Source organism: Falco rusticolus, chromosome 6 (assembly GCF_015220075.1).
Source record: "Falco rusticolus isolate bFalRus1 chromosome 6, bFalRus1.pri, whole genome shotgun sequence".
Lineage (NCBI taxonomy): Eukaryota > Metazoa > Chordata > Aves > Falconiformes > Falconidae > Falco > Falco rusticolus.
The window spans coordinates 43,296,504-43,318,046 of NC_051192.1; the positions used below are offsets into that span (position 1 = coordinate 43,296,504).

The following is a 21,543-nucleotide window of genomic DNA, read 5'->3' on the forward strand; positions in this document are numbered from 1 at the left end:
AACATGGTTCCACCAAGGGGAAATCATGCCTGACCAACCTAACAGCCTTCTATGATGGAATGACTTGCTGGGTAGATGAGGGGAGGGCAGTGGGTGTTGTCTACCTTGACCTCAGCAAGGCTCCTGACAGTCTCCCATAACATCTTCACACACAAGCCCAGGCAGTGTGGGTTGGATGAGTGGACAGTGAGGTGGGTTGAGAACTGGCTGAACGGCAGAGCTCAGAGGGCTGTGACCAGCAGCACAGTCAGGCTGGAGGCCTGTGGCCAGCGGTGTGCCCCAGGGGTCAGTAACAGGTCCAGTCCTGTCCGACTTATCCACCAGTGCCCTGGATGAGGGACAGAGTGTACCCTCAGCAAGTTTGCTGGTGATACAGAACTGGAAGGAGTGGCTGATACAGCAGAGGCTGCGCTGCCATCCAGCGAGACCTGGGCAGGCTGGAGAGCTGGGTGGAGAGGGACCTAATGAACTCCAACAGCAGCAAGTGTGAAGTCTGGCACCTGGGGAGGAACAGCCCCCTGCACCAGCACAGGCTGGGGCTGACCTGCTGGAAGGCAGCTCTGTGGAGAAGGACCTGGGAGTCCTGGTGGACACAGCAAGCTGACCATGAGCCAGCAGCATGCCCTGGTGGCCAAGAAGGCTGCTGGTATCCTGGGGCACATTAGGAGGAGCATGGCCAGCAGGTCGAGGGAGGTTGTCCTTCCCCTCTACTCACCTTCCCCTGGTGAGGCCCCATCTGGAGCGCTGTGTCCAGGTCTGGGCTCCCCAGTGGAAGAGAGACAGGGAATCACTAGAGAGGGTCCAGCAGAGGGCTATGAAGATGATGAGGGGACTGGAGCAGCTCCCTTACGAAGAAAGTCTGGGAGAGCTGGGCCTGTTTGGCCTGCAGAAGACTGAGCAGGGACCTTATCAATGCCTACAAATACCTTCAGGGTGAGTGTCAAGAGGACGGGGCCAGGCTCTGTTCAGTGGTGCCGAGTGACAGGACGAGGTGCAACAGGCACAAACTGCAACACAGGAATTTCCATCTGAATGTGAGGAAAAGCTTCCTTACTTTGAGGGTGACAGAGCACAGGAACAGGCTGCCCAGAGAGGCTGTGGGGTCTCCTTCTCTGGAGACACTCAAAACCTGCCTGCTGTAGGTGAACCTGCTTTAGCAGGTTGGCATACGTGATCTCCAGAGGTGCCTTCCAACCCTGACCATGCTGTGATTCGGTGTTTAATATTCCTTTATATGGTAAGCTTTGCCAACCTAATTCTTCATGTAGGTTAATTCCTGTGACAGGTTTTGCAGATTCATTGATAATGGGATTTTAACGCACGTTTGTGAAAAGCACAATTATATGGTATAGCTTACTGAGGAACAAGGCAAATAGTTTTGTTCCTGAGCTTGTCATTGAGAGTGGTTGATAGTGAGCAACATTAGAAGAGATGTCAAGTACCACTTTGATTGTATTCCACGTTAGGCTTCAGAATCTTTGTTTTGCTTCATGCCTTGCTAAAATTTTGATAGAGGCTGCAAAATTGTTACCTTGTTAGCTGAACTCCAGCATGATCTGCTTAGTGCACTTTCAGATGCTATCCGTATTTTAAAAGTGCAAACAAAGACAATTTTGAGAATTGAGGGGAAAAAAACCTACAAAAATAGATCAGGTTAGTTACATAAATAAGGGAACAAACTTGATATCATGGCCTGTTGCAATAAGACAAGGGGGAATGTTTTTAAATAAAAGAGGTTTAGACTAGATAGAAGGAAGAACTTTTTTACAATGAAGTTGGTGAAAGACTGGAACAGGCTACCCAGAGATGTTTCCAGTCCCTGGAAAGGTTGAAGGACAGGTTGGATGGGGCTCTGAGCAACCTGATCTAGTTCAAGGTGTCCCTGCTCAATGCAGGGGGGTGGACTAGATGACTTTTAAAAGTCCCTTCCAACACAAAGCATTCTGTGACTCTGTTCTATGAGTATATCCTCACCATTTTTGTGTTCCTTGAGCAGTGCCATATACAGGTGTGTTCCTGCTGATGTAATTGAAGTGGTTTAATATGCTGCTGCCCAGAGGTGGATGTTGTTAAGTTTTCCTTTCTGTAGCTGAGAAGCAGGAACTGACTGCCTGAGACTTGTTTGATGGTATTTGTGGGAGGACTGGCTTGTTTGAATTGACATTGGAGGGACCACAAACATTGTCACTAGGTCTGTTTCATTTCCACTGCAGAGGCTGAGTGCATATCTGATTGCGTTGTTAGACTTCACAGCCTGTTTTATTTTCAGAGAATATAATGATGGCAGATAATTTTTAATTTTTTAATACGTTTCCTCTGAAACAATAATGAAGGTAGTTTTAAATGCTGAGGTAGGCAGAAAGAATCACTGAGCTTTCTGAAAAGTTGTTGTAAAGTATTGTATTTGCTCTATGCTGATACTTAAACTGCCTTTCAGGAGAGAAGTTTAAAAAAAAATCAGAACTTCAGCAGTAGGCTTTTCATCTGAAGCTACACAATGTACAGGTGTTACCAGATATGTAAATTGGTTTTCACCTTTTATTTTTTATTAATGTAGGGATAAATAAGAACAGGAATGTTCAAAATTCTATTTCTGCATAGTTAGTGTCTTTTACTATTTGAAACTTGTTTTTGTGGGTGCTTTTTATGTTTAAATCCTGTTTAGGTTAGCAAAACACACAGAACGTTTCTTTCAGGTAATGGAAGTGTAGAAAACCTCTGTCCAGGCTACTTTTTTGATGATCTTTTTAAGAAATTTCTTAGGGAAACCAGAGACGTACTAAATGGAACTTTAAGTATTCAGTGCTCTTAGGTAGTCTAAATCTATGTAAAGTAGATCCAGCTTCCTTAAATATATTGTAAGTGTAGACCAGTTAATAATGAAGAAGTTTTGCTTTCTGTCTGCTTTTGAGTATATGGAGCTTTGGTTCGTCTTGAAGGAGAAAAAGTAATATTTGATGTAGAAAACAGTGGAAGGAAAGAATGTGAGAATACTTGTCAGCTGGAGTTATGTTTGTTTTGAATCATGCAGATTCAAAATATTTAACTATTCAGAATAGTTTTAGTTTTCTCTTGTGCCCATACAAAATTCTTTTGTCATTCATTAAGTTCTGTAGAAGTTCATGGAACTCCTTTTGGTGTGCACTTGATTGCAGGACTGAGGTTGTAAATTAGCATGGTATCTTAGTTAAATGCTGCTTCACTGGAGATTCTGGATGAACTGGGATAAACTTAGATATGAGTTCTTAACAATTATTTTTTTAAAATTTGTCTTTGCCTTCGATTTTATTGAAAATCAAGCTTTAATGTAACTGACCACTTATCAATTCAGTTTCACCAATTTGCATGTTTCGATTCTTCAACAGAGGCTGACAGCTAATCCAGGAAGTAAGCAGCGTAGCAGACTGTCCATCATGTCTCAGCATCTCTGCACCGTTGAGAACTGTTTCGTAATTCCAGGTCAAGCCTTTGTTCCAAAGCCAGAGGTGAGTTTTGATGTATTTCTTTGGGTTTTTTGTCAGTCAAGCAATATATCTCATTTTGAGTAAGGAGTACAGTTGGGTGCTCTAGTTCAACATGTCCACATTACAAAGTGGAGTGGTGTGATATTCCTGTAAAAAAAGCATACATCAGGAAGGTGCTTTTCTTTTTGGTTCCTCAGAACCTGGCCTATCTGCAGAATCAGTGTGCTACTTTAGGTGTTTCTGGAGAGGGAGATTAGGATATAACAACAGAATAGTCTGCTAGTATTGTAGTGTCGTTGGAAAGGCTGCTGGTTTAGAGTTTGCATTTATAAACAGTTTGGGAATTGTGCCTAGAAAATTTGATGGGTCTTTTGAAAGACCCTGATAAAGAAAAGCTTTTCATTTGTCATCTTTGTCAAAGATCTCTAATTTTACCATGTCTATAATCTTTATGTTTCACTCTTATTAATCTTTAGCATATTTAAGTCCCTCCTGTTCACAATAGCGCCTTGTCACCTATGTCCCACTTAGAAGAGTAACAATCTTTTCTTCCACTTCTCTGCTCTTGAGTGAGTAGAGGAGAAGAGTCTCTTTCCTGTCCTCTTACCTACTGCCACTGGTTCTATTAATAGCCATTATGATTACAGGAACCAAGAATTAATAAATTGAATTGCATTTTGGACAAGAATGTATTTTTTTTTCTTATTTTTCTTCATAGAAGTGTGTGTCTGACAATTAAATGGGGTCTGTTTCCCCCAAATGCACATGGAATGTAACTTGCAGCTTACGAAAATTCCTCATAAACTGGTTGGTTGATCTCATCAATGTATCTTGTTTCCCCCTTATCATAGTCTATCTCTTGGTCTTTTTCATCTTAAGGCTTACCTCTTGAGAACCTTTAGAAGGTTGTTCTCTCTTTTATCACAGTGAATTTTAAGGCCTCTATCTGGGCATATTCTGATGATGATTTAAAATTTTGTTAGTATTTTTTGAGCAAGTAGCTGTTAAGGTATGTTAAATTATTAGTTGTGACAGCAGTCTGTTGTGAAGAAAAATGATCATGCTTAAGACATCTTATTTTTTGCTTTGCATTTTTGGGTTAGGGTGGGGTTTTTTTCTCCAGTCTTCTGCTGAAGGAAAAATAATGTCAGGATGTCATCTCACTGTTAATTATGTGAAATAGGGTTGAGTAAAGGCAGAATTCCAATTCTGTGATGGTGGTTTCTCAGTGGTGGATACAATTTGAGGGCATAGTAGTAGAGCTAGTATAGTCAAGTGTCTTGTGCTGACTGTGCCTCAGAATTGGGAAGCTATGACTGATATTCCCATTTTCCTGTACTGAAAAGGCCACAGTTGACTGAGAGAGGTAACACATACAATTGTGACTGATGTCTTGGTATTAGGAAATCCTACAGTCAGTTGGTAGTCTGTTGAATAAAAAAGGCAGTACCACTAAAGGCGAGTGTATTTTTATTTAATACATTGAGTTAAAAGAAGTATTGCTTATATTGCAAAAGCAGAAAGTACAAATTTTTCAGACAGATGTGACACCTGTTTTCACTATATTTTGTTTCCTTCAAATGCCTATTGTAGATTGATATTGTCTTGTCCCTGTTCTTTTAGCCGTGGACTGATGTGGTTTTAAATGTTACCATTTCTGACAGAATCTTTGTTTTCTTGGAAGGCTGTTGCAGCCTATTGTGAATGAACTGGCTCAGTGGTTGATTTTTGTTTTACAGATGTAACAAGTTCAGGTACTTCTGTATAAAGTTTTAGGAAGAAAAATTAGCTGCTTTTGTAACCGATGAATACTTCATTTTGCTTATAGTACGCAATTATTACCTCTTTCTTATGTCTGCCTGTGAAAATGCCTTTGTTTCTTATTTTACAAATGTTAGTTTTAACTCATACATAGCAGTGATCACAGGTTAGTGTCATGTCAAACCTCTGACTAAAGGTGGAGATGCATGTTCTTGGGAATGAGGAGTTAACCTCATTTTTTCAATGAACGAATATTATTTCAACAATGCTATGAACGTTGAGACGTAAAAGACTCTTGGTTGATGGAATGGAATGGTGCTGCACAGCATTGTGTCTTAAGCAAAGAGAATCTGGCTTCTTGGTCATAGCTAAGTCTCTGCAATACTGAGTAACTGCTGATACTAGTATTAGGAATAGTACAAGACAAGCTCCTTGATGAATACATAGAAAACTCAAAATGTCTATGTAACAGTACTAATACAAGCAAGACATAATTCTATTCTATGTATATTGGAATAGAGACTCTTTACATATTAGATGCATAAAACATTCCATTTCTTAAATGCTGTAACAGAAGATTCTACTTTTTCCAATGAAGTATACATATAATGTTAAGGCCCCTTCATACTGTTTTAGTGAATTTTGGTCTGATGAAATGAAAGTTGAATATAAGTAGCAGTTGGTTTTGTTGAAAGACTTGTCCAGCACATACCTAAATTTAAAGGTCTGTATCATACCTCTTTTCATTCTCTTATCTATGCTAGCAAATTAACATCGGTTTGATTCTTGTTTAGGGAAGCATTGAGATAGAACATACTCTGCCGGTGACCAATACAAAAGAAAATCTGTGTGTTGACAGAAAAGGTTAAAGGGACCAAGGGTATTAATTAAAATAAAGGAGTTAAGAAAATAAATAAAGAAGCTTACTGTGCCACCACTGTATGTTACATTTTACAGTAATAGAATACATGGGAGTGGGCCTGAAAGAGACCCTAAAATGCTGATTCAGAGGCCTTACAAAGTTACTTTAGAAGGCCAGAAACTTAGACGGCCCTCAATTGTAGCTGTAGTATTTGAGCTGTTAAAAGCTACTTTGAGCAAGTGTAAGCCAGAATGCTTCCAGATTTTTCTTAAGCATAGATCATGTAGTTTGTATCCTGCATGTTACAGTTTGCAGGTGTTTTCATAGTCATTGTTACATTTCTGTTGTCGTGTTGCTTCTCAAACCTAACATTCATTGTGTAGTGATAGATTGGGAGCAATTCATTAATGCTGAGTAGACATTTCTTTAACAATAATAAATGAAACCCACAGCAGCTGGCAGTTTGGGGTGGGAGAGCCATTTTTGGCAAGATCTGAATGGTACTGCTGATTGTTCAGCCTGATACGCAGAACATACAATGCAGCTAAGGTTTGGGCTGTGGGGTTTTGTTGTGGTTTTTTGTTTTGGCTTGGGTTTTGTGTGTCTTTGTATATATTACCTTTTTTAAAGAAATCTGGTTACCGATGCAATTTAGAACTGAAAACGAAAGGCAGATGTGTCTGCTATTTAAAAACCATTGTATTGGTCGTCTTGGACAGAGTGGTTGGTTTTTTTTTCCCTTGCATCATAATTAAAATAAAGATAAAATTGTAAAATATGCTGTAAAATACTATATGTTATTGATAGCCTGCTATACTAAATAGAAGGCAGTTAGGTTTTAAGCATCTTTGCTGTAACAAGCCATCAGTATAGTAATTGTCCTATCAGTTACGGCTTTTATATATATATTGTAGATAATTTTTTTTTATTATTCAATATTACTTGGAAAGTCAAAAGGAATGGTTTGAAAAATCAGCAAAAATATATTCTTTTAGCAGGCTTAAGCTTTGTTTTCTACTTCATTCTTTTTGAGGATGCCACTACAAATGAAATACCTTGCTTAAACATAAACTGCAACCCAGGTGAAAGAAAAGTGCGATGTTACACATTCTTTGAAATAATCAAACTACATCTAGCACAAAAAAAAAAAAAGCCTCAATGGATAGAAATATCTGCATTTACACATAGTCCTTCAGGTTGTAACCTGCGTTGCTCTCCTGCTCTGTGGTTGGGAAATGGTGCTGCTTTGGAGGGTAAATCCATGCTCCTTGCTGCTTTTTAAAACAGGAAGTGCAGAAGATCACACCTGCGATCAGCAGAAACCCTGCTGAAATGAATCCTGTATAAACTGCTCCTCCTGGTTCATGTTTACTGCTCTCTGGAATGGTTTGGTCCAGAAAATTTGAAATAATTTCTCTCAGGTACCAGGATGTTGGTACTAATCCAAAGATTCCTGCAAGAATGAAGCAGACTCCTCCAGCAAAACAGGCGTGACTTTTGCTGTCAGTGTCCCCTCCCAACTTCGTGCATTTCATTCCAACTGTAGTGATGCAGATCCCAAAGGCTGATAGGATACAAGACAGTACCATGGTGCTCCGAGCAGCCTGGATGTAGACAGGGAGAGAGAGAACGGAGTATTTCAGGCTACAGCTAAACATCCCGGTGCTGTACCATGTGCAGTCCATCCAAAGTCCTTGCATCTGTGTTATTGCTGTTATGATATTTGAACCAACATCTGCATTTACTTTCCAGTTTGGTAGCAATGTGGCTGTGATATCTCCAAAAACAGCAAACAAAGCCAGAACAAAAGCAAAGAACTGCAGGCTTGCTGATGCCATGATGATTCTCTGCTGTCACGTTTTGTCTGCCCTTTCTCTCTTGTAAATGAATGTAACTGGTTGGTAGCTTTGTAGCCAAGGCTGTAGCCCTCTGTGTAATAGGGGGGAGGGGGGGGGGAAGTGGGAGGGGGAAAGAAAAAGAAATCAGCAAACAAAAAAGCTTCATTTAAAGTCAGAGCTATCTGAGTGAATATCTGAACATGACCCTGCAGCAGATGAGAGCAGCTGTACGTAAGGTACTCAAACATAAATGATAGCAAGTGGACAGCATTTCAGAATTGCTTGTAAGAAGGAGCTGCGGTCCTTTCATAGGTGATTGCAAGCCACCAAGCAAAAGTTGTTTTGCTGGAGTTGGTTTTGGTAATAGTATACAGATTTCAGGCTTACTAGACAAGTATGCATTGTAAACGGAACATGAGAAACTTGTAGATTAGAAGTCATTGTGGCAAAACACGGTAGTAGAAAATATATTGTACTCCTCAAGTAAAGGTCTTTAAGTGTGTTGATAGCTGTAGTCAGCTCCTGTTGACTATTTTATAACAACGAACGTTGACGGTAATATCTTTTGTTTAAAGTATGGTTAAAGGTGACCCTTTATTTTAGTTATTTAAATATTATCTGTTCTTTTGTTTAATAACTTACAAAATTTCATGGCTTTGAAGGAGAATGAGATTTTTTTTTTGCAGTATTTTCACAATTAAGTCATGTGACTAAATATTTTATTTTCAGTGATTCTCAGTCCTTGACTTAGAGCAGCAGTATTAAGCAAGTCATAAGTCAATATGATCTGCTTTTGTCTATGAAGTAAGGTACTGGTTTTAACACTGATACAAAACGACTCAGTTGTGTAAGTGCATTTTGTTTTTAATCAGTCACTTACCTGTCTGAAGTACTTTGCAAATTTGCCATGAAGTGGCGGTTCTAAATATTCATTAAAAACTCCCTGCTATTCTTGCATAAATAGTCAAAATTTGACAGATGAGAACATTTTCAACAATGTAACTGTGCACCTGGGAAGACTGAACTGTTGTTGTTGCATCAGCTGGACTGTTGGGATAGCAGATGAAGAACAATGGTTTGAAACCTCTGTGACTAGCGTTAGAAGTGGTGTCCTGCCTTTTGACCGGGGCTGTCTAATTGGCAAGTTTTTGTCTTTTATCAGAGTGATAAAGGGTGGTCCTCTGGATTATGCTTTCTAAGACATTCTGTCTCAATATGAACAATAATATTAAAATTGGTCTTTAGCATTAGAACTTTTTTGAAAAGCCATATAACGGTATAAGGTTGAAATACATAGAACATGAAATATCTATATCATTGTATTCTTATTTCAATTCATTATACATAGGACAACAAGGTTTTGATCAATATGTATTTCTATCAGTCTTTAGTGGCATTACATACAATCCTCTGATTTTATATAATGTCCTTAGTTCAGATAATTGTTCAAGGGATGCAGTAATTCTGGCTAGCATATATAGATATATAAAAAATGGTTATAGTTAAGGTGAGAATATTAATAGCTACTCATTTTTAAAATCTTACTTCAAAGACCTGCCTATTTCCAAATCCCTTCAGTTTGTTCAGACTGTGAAGAGCTGCTTTGGCAAATACATATCATTTGCTGTATCAGGCCCATGGAAAGATGGCTTAACTTCCTTTTACAGAAGGAGCTGACATGTCTGGATAGCTCAAAACTCATTCAAAAGCATATTCTGGAACAGCTGATTAGCATCTTGAGTTAGCCCTTTTCATTGCTTCCTTTTTAAAATTTCAGCATATGCAAACATATACACAAACCACTGCAAATAGCAGTCATTCATTACATTTAATGGGAAGAACCAAATGAAAGTCATGATACATTCAAGTATAAGCACCGCAAGTGTAATAAAAAATACAGTTATGTTTCATTCCTGTTTGTGTAGCACTTACTGCTGGACGTGAGGTCTGAGATGTTTTCTTCACTGTAGATGTCCTGGAAAAATGCAGTTTGTCTTGAATGGAGCTATCCCTTCTCATATAAAACTGCATTTGCATGTAGTAACAAAATTTCTTGGAATGTTGTTTTTTTCCTCTTCTCTACAGCAAGTGCATTGCTGCTGTTTGTTCGCTGTCTTAGTTTCATCTACCCGAGAATAAAGGAGTACTTTGTTTAATGAGTTTTGTTTGACAAACACTCAGTAAGGGAAAGCAAAGAGATTATGTAGAAAAACACATGGAGGCTTTTAGTCCTAAATACATAATGATATCCAGGTTCTATGATGAAAACTGTGAACAGTGATCAAAAGGAATAAAATCTTGAGAATCCAGGAACTGTAAACTTAAGGGGAGGGGGGCAGAGTAGGAATCATTTAAGTTGAACTGAGAGGCAGAGCCAGAGGGTTTCGTTGTTTGTTGGTTGTCGGGGGGGGGGGGGGGGGGGGGGAGGGGGGGGGGGGGGTGTTCATCACAGATAATCTTACCAAGAGTTTAAATTTCCTAGGGAAGAGCTGTGCAATTCATTTTATTTTGTAATCGGAAGAGCAGGCCATTTTTATTAAACTACAGGTTTTGCTTATCTCTTCTGGGTAGCCTTAGCCTTCTGTAGGTCATCCTATAACTACCTTTGTGCGAGTCTGTGTGAAAGACTGAAGGAATAAAGTTACTAATAATGCTTATATGGTGACTGGAGCACATTGGAGAAGTGGCCTTGACAAGTTGGTGTGTGAAATCAAGAAAATAGGAGAAAAGTCTTGCTGATTGTAGCGATGTACCCATAGGTTCTGTACCCGACACTTGGTTTCCTGTGATCCTGCTTGTGACCCTAATGTGAAGGGAGTTATTACAAAGCCGTTCTTATACAGGAATTAGATTATTGCTATTAGTGCAGTGGCACAGTTATTTACTGCTGGAAGTGAACCAAAATGAAACCCTCGCATTGGAACAAGTTTGCTATAAGATACACCTATCTGGTGTTAGACCTAACATTTGTCTGTAGCGGACAGATAAAATGCTGGTACTGAACACTTCGTTGATGACAGTGCTGGATTAAAGCTATCTTAGCAGGTTCTTCAGCAGTCTGTTTTAATGCAGTTGTAGGATGTTATACTTAGGTTTCAGTTCCCTATGAGTAGATTGCCACTTGGAAAAGGGTATGTGAATTTGCTTTTAATACAGCCCTGTTGCAAGATACATGTATTGCCCATCATGAGACCTTTATTGTCAACAGTTAGTAAAAATTGTCTCATTTAAGGTTACTCTGATTTTGAGTATTGATTTCATCAGCGAGGCAACTTCTCTGAATTGTACTGTCACACATTCCTGCTATAAACCGTCATTGTACAGATACACTAAAACAGCAAGGGATTAATAATTGCTGTACTATTGACAGCTCAGGATATATCAGTGGAATAACTTTAATATTCATTATTTTGTAAGAATTGAGTATTGTTTTCTAAGTATTGCTAAGATACTTGACGGGCTAAAAAAAAAGTGTTACTAATAAAATTATCAGCAAATTAACGTGTATATTTTAAGTATGCTTGTGTACTGTATTGGCTTTCATAATTCTACTCTCTATTTTATGCATATTAAAAAGGTTAGGGAAAAATAGCATGTATAATTTTAAGGGAGTGGCCAATTACAAGTGCAAAGCTTTCCCCTGTATCTGTTGCTATAGTAACCAGGCAGCTTTTCTGGGGTCCAAAGAAAACAGCATCTATAATGGAACTAACGCTGAGAAGTGCTGTGTTTTGTTTCAGAGGCAGAAATTACGGCCCACTGGCCTTGAGATTGTAAATTGAGCTGTTTTTCTCTTAAAGTATACACTGCATGTAGATTGTGTTCTTTCTTTCTTTTCCTTCAGAAATTTTTGTTAAAGATGCAGCTCCAACTCCCAGAGAGCCCTCATATCTCACTTACGAGCAGTTCCGCAAAATTGAGGTGACTAGGAGATCCCAAATGGGCTCTGATTGTTTTCTTATCCGTAATTTTGTGGGGGAAATACCTTGTTTTATTTCCTGACAAAAATGTGGTTAAACATATACATGTGTAAATAAGCCCTTAGTATTTCTATATAAGGAGCTGGTTGGTCAGTGAAGTATGTATTTGCCTTGATCAAAAATACAAGCTTTTCTGAGACTGAGTGTGAATACAGGTTTTTGCTGCATTCCTGTGATCTTCCTGACAACAGGTAGCAGCAACCTGTGGCAAAGGCAGGAGTTACCAGCACTTGAGAAATTCAGAAACTGCTTTGGAAAATACATTTATGTGCATTTCGCTGCAGATTCCATATGTCAAGTATTCTTTGTCACCTCATTTTTAAATAAGTTGTATCATAATGTTTTAGTAGCTTAAGTATTTTTTCTGTCTTATTCTTAACTCTAGCTTTGAGAAAAGGTGGAAACAGGAAAAATGATCTCTTAACATACAGTTGAGATCAGCAGTGCTAATACTGGAAGCTTCTGTGGTTGTTTTTTTTTTATCAGCACCATTACTGGGTATTTTCTTTCCTTTCTCTAGGCAGTATTTTTGTTCAGCTTCATAAGTTGAAAAACTTACATTGTTTGAATTTCATCGTTTCTGTTGAAAGCAAATACAGTACCTCTGCTGTTGAGGCAGTTGTACTGGATAAATGTGCTTGAGAGCTGAGCTGTTCCCACTGAAAGTACGATATGGATGGATGGCACCTTTGTGCCCTAAGAATATAACCACATCAGAGGTTATGATTTAATGGATTAAAAAAAAAAAAAAAAAAAAAAGACCAAAAAACCAAAAAAAAACAACAAAAAATACCAAAAAACCAAACTTAGAGCAGTTTTGGTTAAAGCAGTAGAAAAAACTCTCTTTTTTTCAAGTTCTTTCTTGCTAGGGATTTTCTCACACAATTGGTGCACTGTGCTTAGAACAGAAGCTGTTCTTTGCCCTGAGTGTATCTTTTATTTCAATCAGAACTAGCACATCTTCAGTTTAATGTCACGTAGAATCTGTTCAATGAATGTCAATATTGATTTTCAGACCTTTTTAAAAGATAGATGACTGCCCATCATATTAGCAGACTTCTTAAATAAAAGACTGAATGTTTTAAAAAGTCTGGTGCTTAAAATTTTGTAGTTGTTCAGTACCAGTACTTGTACAAATTGTACAAATTTTCAGTGTGCTTCGCCAGAAAAATTTTTCATTGTTATTGTTAATATCTAGTTTGGAAGGTGAACTGTTTTATTTGATGTTGTGCAGAACTGGATTTTTAGCCCAGCCTCTATTTTTCTAATACAGAAGTCTGAATTCTTGGCATTTCTGTGTAATATAGTATCTCTATAATTGCATGACATATTTTATGCTTTTATATGTATATATGTGTACATTGAAGGGAGGATGTTATTTCATTTTGTTTTCAGACACAGGGAAAGTGACCATTCTGTGAGCCAAGCTGATTTTAGAACTATAAAAGAATAAAACAAGCTTGAAAAAAATCTTTGTAGAATCATTTGAATATAATTTGAATGAACTGTGATACACAGTGTAAATAGAGGTGTGTGGTCACTTAAACTGACTATGAACTTATTTCTACCTACCATTCCTTTAAATAGACTGGAATTCTAAAATCTTAATATGCTGAAAAGTAATTCCTTGGCTTACATTTTAGAAAAGCCCTAGAGCAACAGAAAACATATAGGGAATGGGTTTGATTTCTAATTATAATACCAATTTTCTCCAGCTGCCCTTCAGCTTGTATATTGAATATTGCCTAATTTGTGTATCATGTCAGAATTGTCTTGTGGAAGGATCTGAAGAAAGAAGTGCTAATTACTTTACAGATTACATGGAAGTTGTTCTAGATGAAGGAGGTGCCATAGGGAAAAAAGTACTAAGTAGTAATGGCATATGAACTAATTGGAAATATGTAGATAACTAAGACTAAAATTCTGTAGGGCCTTGAAATTTAAGGCGCAAATCTTTGTATTCAAATAGTGTGACATTAGTCACTGCACAGCTATGTTACCTGTCACGATAGTGTCTTGCTATGTTCTGTCTGTTTCCTGATGTCTAGCCAGTTAACTTAGAAATAACGTGCCTCAGAGGAATGTATCTACTCAAATCTATCTATCCTTTTCGTATAGGTGGATGTGGCTGTGGTGCATTTCACTCCATTGGTGCAACCAAAGATAGAGCAGCCGTTCGAGCTAGTAGAAAAAGTGGTTCGAAGCGTTTTTCAGTTTAGAAGAAAATACTGCTTCCGCGGAATCGAGTAAGGATCTTTTAACGAAAAATTCTCAGATAATGTTTTTGTAAATGTGTCAGCTACTATGTCAGTTGAGAAACACTTGCAGCATTTGATTTTATTCCTCCCATTTTAAATTTGTCATCATAGTTCATCAGACCTTTCCATTTCAGGATGGAGACAGAAGTATGAGATGAATCTCCTTCTGCTGTAATTATGTAATAATTACTGTGCGGTTTTTGTTAGTGCAGTTGAAGTTGTTAAAATTACTAGGATAAATGAGTGTTCTTTCCAATAGTTGTCTGTCTCAGAAGCCAAAAAAGAAACCAACCACAAAAAATACAGCATTTGTTGGTTGAGTTAAAAAATCGAAAGTATCAAAATTCAGAATGAAGATGGCAGTGTGAGGAGGGAGAACGTCATCTGTAGGAAATGTTACTTATTTGGGGATAATGTCAAAAGGTCAAATTCTTGTTTCTGTGCTTGCCCTTTTATGGAGTTCTTACTGGCTCTTTAAAAATGCCTGTCTTACTGAGGGAATTTACCAGGTTCTCTTAACTGATGCAAGAAACCTGCAGTCTGTTCACCACAGATCCTGTTAAAACTCTACATAGCCACATGTCTGACCTGGTATGGGAAAAACCCAGTGTTCAGCACTTCAGAATGTGCGACAGAGCTGCTGTTAGGACTAGAGGCGTGCTGCCGCAGCTTGGGCTAGCTGAATTGTGCTGGGCAGTTTTGGCCCTGATGCAGTCCAGAATTAGGGTAGACACTACATTACTGAACTACAAGCCTTATATGTTGCTATTTTAAAGGTGAACATAGAATTTTGCCTCTGGTTTTGGGCTTTTTGTGCTTGAGACAGTGAAGTCCACGGATGTCTGGGATGCAGACATTGGATCTAAAATGAGTACCAGTTTGCCCGGGTTAGGGTTTGAAGTATGTTTTGGAGGCCGTTGGATAATGAGGTATCTGAACTCTGGATCAATTTGTATTTGATTTACAAGGTGGTGGGGTTGTGTGGGTTTTTTTGTGAAAGAATTGACAATGTAAGCAGGAGGCGTATGCAGTCAGCATATCTATGTTATGTAGAATATTTTTGCTAAAGTTTAAAAATTCCCCCACAACTATTGTGTAATCTCAAATCGCTAAAGCTGCTCTACATTCTTTTGAGGCAAGGAGGGGGAACCTGAACTTTTGGGCATCACATATCCCCTAGCAGCTTATCGTACTTTAGCCCTAGTGTGCAGCTAAGAAACACAATCCTCTTATTCTTTAGCTGACCTGAAAAAAATTGCCAAATTTTGGTGTATAATAAGGCTATTAAGTTCATTATAAGCTACCTGTCTATCTGCCTCTCACATATACTGTATAAAACCAAGGTAATAGAATCAGTTTATATTTGTGTGTAAATTCTGGGATATGAGACAGAGATGGCATGTAAGAGTAAGCTGTTGAGTCCATGAAGAAAAATGTTGTAGTTTGAGTTGCCATTCATGATCATTTATAAGATGGTCCATAGTCCATATATAAATTTTTGGCTCCAAGTACATCCTTTACCTACCAAATCAAAGGAGAGTATAACATGAGGAGGGATATCAAAATAAGGATTGATCCATTATAACCTTGCTGACCTAGATGCTGAATTAATGGGGACATTTTTGACTAAGGCCTGGAGTCATGGAGTCATTGTTGACCACATCCTTTAAACAGGATTGTTCCCTCAAGTGCCAGCCTTGTCCTGTTATTTTAAACCCTTTCTTAACTTTGTATTCTGTCTGCCTACCAGGAGCCAACTGTCTCTTCCTTACACAAAGCCTTTTGATTAGCTTATCCAGCCAACCTGTGAAACACAGCTGGGGGTGTTACTGTATTAGTTCTACAGCATTTTTAGGTCTTCTATGTGTGTGACGGAGTGGGATCATTTGAAAACTGAGACATGCACATCAAGCATGTGCAAATTTTCTGCCTTCCTGGCTCATTGTAGACTGAGAACTACTGATAATAAGAGCTAGCTCGTCCTTTCAGTAGTTTGCACTTTGTTCTATGTATTTTTGTGAGACGTTAACACTTGAAATAATACTGTTCATTAGAATTTGAGGAACTTGTGAGAGGTACTGAAGTATCTGGCCACAGAGTAAATGAACTGATAAGATTATCTATGAACAGTGACAGGGCTGAAAAAAGAATCGAGGACTCCTGGCACATTCTCTAAGTTCTAAATATTAAAAAGTGAATGATAATGAAATACTCCTTTCCTCCTTCTCGGCTTTTTTTCAGGCATTACAATTACAGTATTAATGACAAGTGATAACAATATCTTTCCCATTGGAATGAAACAGCCTGTAAGAAAAATTCATATGATTTGGATCTGATCTGTTTTCCACAGTTTAATCTTTTGTTGCTCTCTTAAATATAAGGCTAATTGTAAGAAGGCCCTGTGACTCTATCCATGCCCCAAACTCTTTTCAATGTGTGCGAATATGAACATACATGAATGTGTTTAATGTGCAATATATTTATATGCATTCCTATGTTGTCATAATTTGCAGAAAAAGGGCCCTTACATGTCTCTGTTTGCTTACGTAATTGAGCTATATTGAGTGTCACAGCTAAAGTAGTGACATACTTAATAGCAAACCTGTATTAAGTAAATTCCCAAGAGGATCCTGTTACCGTGAAGGGAAACTGGTTTGAATTTGTCTTCTCCCCACACCTTTTAGGACCTTGTTTCCTGAAAGTGGACGTTTGAAAAGAACAGAACAGCTGCTGCTGACAGCAAATGTTGATCCAACTCTGCGTCCTTTTCAGCTGTCCATGTCACACTTTAGAAATCTGTGCAATACATACAGGAAAATGTGCAATGAAGACCCAAGCCTTTTTGTGTACAACTACAGAGAAGATCTGAAGCAAAAGAAGAAGACAAGCTCACTTAAAAGTACCAGTCAGCCTGAACAAAGGGAAGAGGAAGAGCAGCTGTAACAGCAGCAGACTGATTTTTCAATTAAACTCCTTGATCTACAGGTGCTGATTCAGTAAAAGGAGGCTTATATATTCTTACATTTCTGCAGGTATTGAAAAATTACTTTTGAGAAAGTGGTTGGGAGAGAGGGCTTTCCCATTTTATTTATTCATTTCATTCAGCTGCAGACAAAAGTGAAAAAACAATCCAGTTACATGGTACCTGCAGGTTCTTTTTACTTAAGGAGAATGGCTGGAACACATACCAAGAACAAGGTATGTTGTGAGATATGTGATTTAAGTTGGGATACTTCTAAAATAATTTAGATTTGTATGAATTGAAAGTGCATTATTGAAACATAAGAAAAAATATTTTTCATATTTCAGCACATGAGATGGTGTTTGGGTTTTTGCATTCTTTTTATCCTGGAACATCCTCCTGTGCAGAGTAACTTTAAAAAACACAAGCCAAAACTCTTGTATAAATGTACTTGAGTGACTGGCTTAAAGGAGGATAAAGTGCACAGATTGTCTCACGGTCTGCTAATACTCTTCTCGTTTATGCAAAGGCAAAGAATTTGGGATTTAAAGTTCCAACTAGAAAAAAGCAGCGTGATAAAAACTAGAAAACAGGGCTAAATATAATACTTGTTTGTCTTTTTACTGTACAGGCGGTAGAGAAAATAAAAAATACAGTCAAATAAAAGATTACAGGCCAAGCTTTGTTTTTGTATTTACACATATGTATAAAGTATAAACAGCATCTTGAAACTTACAAAAATGAAATTTCTGCACTATTGTGCACTAAAACGCATTAAAATAACTTAATTCTGCTTTAAATAAAGCAAAAATGAAAACCAAAGAAAGAAAATGCCCAAGATATTGAAAAAATCCATTTTGCAATGTTACTTTCCTTTGTAAACCCTTCTGCCACTGACTAGCACCTTTTCCATGTTACTTAAAATACTAATGAGGCCGTCCTTCCCTTCCCCTCCCCAGGAACACTACATCACCTTAATAACTCCTTGAAAGGGATGAACTAATATACAGACCATGGCCAACTTAATCTATTTTTGATCCACAATAAATTAAAATAACTTAAGAATCCTTTACAGCTGTTTTTGTGGAGAAAATGTATTAGTGCACAAAATCAGATAGTAGTTTTCCTGCAGCTTCCATGAATTTACTACTTCTAAAGCAAAACAAGTTTGTTGAATTTCATGTGGATTGCAAATGAGTATTTTAAATATAGTGCTTAGAAAGCTAGGATTTCCTATGCCTCTCCACAGCTTCATAAAAGCAGTCCTCATTAACTACAGATGTTAAACTCTGGACGCTAAATTCCCTCTCTAAAATAGAGTTCAGATCCAGGTTTGCAGCATCAGAGTGACTGTCAAGGGACTGGTGGCGTTCTTGCATTGCCGTTAAAGTTCCTCTGTTACGCTTTGTGCTGTTCAGTTTTCTCTTCACTGGGCAGAAATGTCCACGCACCAGCTTTGGATGCTGTCCTGTCTCGAAGCCATCTCCCTCCTCATTTTCAGCAGCCTGATCTCGTTCAGAGTCAGTACTTGGTTCCTCTGAAATCTTCAGCCGTTGGAACTGTATTTCAATGTCTTTTGTAGGGCTGCCCTTCTTTAGGCTCTGATAGTCATCATCATCATCATCATCACTGAGAATATCAGATTCTTTGACAAGAACATTAGAGAAGTCAGATGCACAGCTCTGTACGTGTTTATCAGGAGAAGAGTTCTTGGGCTCCTGTATGCTCTCAGTGGTGTGGCAGCTGCTGCTCTGAGTACTGCTGCTCAGGCTGCACTCGTCAGAGTCCTGGAAGGTGCCTTTCCCTGCATCACCATTCCACTCACTGCTGGATGAATTCTTCAGTACCTTCAAGGACCTCGTGGAAGCTGTGCAGAGGAAAAAGGCAGGGTGGTTTTCTCAGCAAAACATTAGCTGGTTACACTGTCTGTCGCAATAGCCCCCTTGTAATTGCAGTGTACATTGTTTCATTTGATAACCATCCCAGGTCAGATCTGTCAGCATTCTGATACCAACAGTGCAATCCCATCTCAAGAGTTTTCATTCCACCTACCCCAGGGCCTATATGCTTGCCTTCACGTGTAATATATACAGAATCCTCCAAAAATTGTAGTAATGATTTACATGCTTCTGCAGGAAAGCACGAGTGATTCAGGCACCTCAAGCACTGGAGGGCCAGGTTGCAGGCAGGACATGAACTGTCCCGGTTCCTGTGATGTTAAGAGGATTTTACAGACAACTGATCAGACTGAGAACTTGAAATACCAGTAGCTACTCATTTAGCTAAAATGTCTGAAGCCTGTACTTAATTAGGGTATCTGCTGGGATGCAGATTTAGTGCGTTGAAAGAAGCGAGACTCCTGCCTTCTGCCCGTTGTTTTAGTTGTAAATGTTATTAGGGCTGAGTTACTAAAGGGAACCCAGAGGAAAGAGCACTAATACTGCATGCCAAAGGGAATCTGTTTCTTCCCACCAAAATTAATTTGGGCCTTAAGTCTTCCCTTAAAAGATCTAATGACACATCAGCGCATGGGGGGGATGGCAAGTTTGCTTATCTCCTGTAGCCCTTGTCATGCACTGAGTTGTGAAGAAACCCTACCGCCTCCCCAGCCCCCCCAAAAAATGGAATTTGTGGGTCTGGCACATGACGCACTACAGTTACGGTAATAATTGCAAACCTTCTGCCAGCACTGGAGTCCAGACTCCATTTTTCTCTTTGAGGATGCGTTTCTTACCCAGTTTGGCTGTTGCAGGTACACGGTTCTTGAGTGGGACAAGGCGATCTTTACATGTTTTCTCCAGCGGTAGCTCACATTTTATGTGACGCCTGAAATTCTCCCGCAAAATGGAACGGATCACCTTCACGATGTTAGTCTTGTTCTCACAGTCACTGCAAGTTTAAGAAAACAGATAACCTAAGTTTCCTCTCTGAAGTAAGACACTGTTGGGATAAAATCTGCCTCCCCTCTTTCTGCTGATGTGCTTTAGTGCAGTGGGGTTTTTTCAGTAGCTTGCTGTAGTAGTGGTTTTGCAGCTAACATCTTTATGCACTGTTAGGCATTTCACACACTTTGTGTTTTGAGATCTTCATTACTTCCTTTCAGAAAAACAGACTGAAAGGTAACTTCTGTACCAAGGCACTGGCCCTGAAGTGGTCTTTAATCAGAAGGTAATTTCTGCTAACCAACTGAGAGTCTGATAAATCAGTTACTCTGCCCATATTGTACTGGAAGTTATGATTATACGTCTGTGCAGATCACTGCACCAAATTCAATCCCTTTTCAAATTGTTATACTTTCTGCAGTTGAACACTGGCATAGTGCCTGGATTCATAGAGTGACAGCCGCATTAGAAGTGCTGATGCAGAGGTCACGCAGGGGAAAATCTTTTTAATTTTTTAATTCCATTAATGTGATTTGTCAAAAACAACCTCTAGGTAAAGCTTACCTGCTGCACAACTGAAAAATTGTTTCTGGCCTGCCTTCTAGTTCTGACTTTGTGTGAATCAGTTCCCAGATACAGCTGTTCTCTGTTCCTGTTCATGGAAGGAAACATTATTTTTGTATATACTTTACAAAACCTTCGGCATCAGAAAGACCAGTGTAGAGCTCTTCCACTCCTGAAGGCAGTGTTAACATAGCCATGGGTAGATCCACAGAAGGTCTCACCCAAGGTGGAACCCAAAGGGAGGTCCCCTGAACTCTCCTGTTCCAGCAGCCTAGTGCTGTCTTTGATAACTTCTCTCTTGGAGAGTTGCTTCCCCCTATTCTTATTCCCTCTTGCTGCCTTCTCCCAGGTGCGCAAAGCATTTATTTGCTCTAAACACCTAGTGACACTTTACAGAAGATAAAGAACTGGAGAGGATCATAAAGATCAACTTAAAGGAAAAATAAAACCACAACCTTCTACTACCAGAGATGACAGTCAACTTTTCTACATTTGGAAAAACACAAGGGTCAGCACACACACAGCATAAGGGTGTCACCAGGACATCAACCATGGTAAATCACCTTCCCGTTCATGGTATCTTTTCATTGGGGATTTCCATTCTGTCATTCTTTCACATCATGTTGCATCTTCCTGAACTCACAAAAGAAGCCAACAAACCAAATGAAGAAAGTCTGTTAATATATCAAGCCTGTACCTTCTTGAGTGCAACAATAGATACTATTTTTCTCTACACCTGCCTGTTTCCATAAGCTCCAGAAAGACACATGAAAGAAGCAGTATTACAGAATCTCAGAAAAGTTCAGTCCTGAAATATTCAATGTGAGGGAATTACCTGCTGTGTTCCCCAGTCGAACTTGAAGAGCAGATAAAGGAATCAGCCAACGAAATTTAAACGGATCCAAGTCACCATAGTTATGTGCAGCACGAACATTAGTGGGCTGCAAAAGAAAAACAGCAGATAGTTCTAAG

At 38.8% G+C, this 21,543-nt stretch overlaps 3 protein-coding genes across 15 annotated transcripts in view; 1 reads left to right on the top strand and 2 right to left on the bottom strand.

Annotated features, from left to right (window-relative positions):
• The window catches only part of TFB1M (transcription factor B1, mitochondrial), a 29,730-nt gene extending 11,926 nt beyond the window's left edge, over window positions 1-17,804 (top strand). For all 7 annotated transcript variants that reach the window (XM_037391125.1, XM_037391132.1, XM_037391126.1 and 4 more), the window contains 3 exons: window positions 3,366-3,485; window positions 14,024-14,151; window positions 16,848-17,804. In XM_037391125.1, the coding sequence (XP_037247022.1) occupies window positions 3,366-3,485; window positions 14,024-14,151; window positions 16,848-17,106 (507 nt within the window). In that variant the 3' untranslated portion in view covers window positions 17,107-17,804. The remainder of the gene's footprint in view (window positions 1-3,365; window positions 3,486-14,023; window positions 14,152-16,847) is intronic.
• CLDN20 (claudin 20) lies at window positions 3,512-8,010 on the bottom strand. The gene has a single exon (XM_037391133.1). The coding sequence runs from the start codon at window positions 7,923-7,925 to the stop codon at window positions 7,266-7,268; it is 660 nt and encodes a 219-aa protein (XP_037247030.1). The 5' UTR covers window positions 7,926-8,010; the 3' UTR covers window positions 3,512-7,265.
• Window positions 17,789-21,543, bottom strand: part of TIAM2 (TIAM Rac1 associated GEF 2) — a 90,898-nt gene continuing 87,143 nt past the window's right edge. For all 7 annotated transcript variants that reach the window (XM_037391108.1, XM_037391106.1, XM_037391107.1 and 4 more), the window contains 4 exons: window positions 21,407-21,512; window positions 20,572-20,659; window positions 19,860-20,014; window positions 17,789-18,992 (listed from right to left, as the gene is read on the bottom strand). In XM_037391108.1, the coding sequence (XP_037247005.1) occupies window positions 18,349-18,992; window positions 19,860-20,014; window positions 20,572-20,659; window positions 21,407-21,512 (993 nt within the window). In that variant the 3' untranslated portion in view covers window positions 17,789-18,348. The remainder of the gene's footprint in view (window positions 18,993-19,859; window positions 20,015-20,571; window positions 20,660-21,406; window positions 21,513-21,543) is intronic.

What these genes read in the sequence shown, in the direction of transcription:
- CLDN20 (XM_037391133.1), bottom strand. Translation starts at nt 7,925, where the DNA reads ATGGCATCAGCAAGCCTGCAGTTCTTTGCTTTTGTTCTGGCTTTGTTT.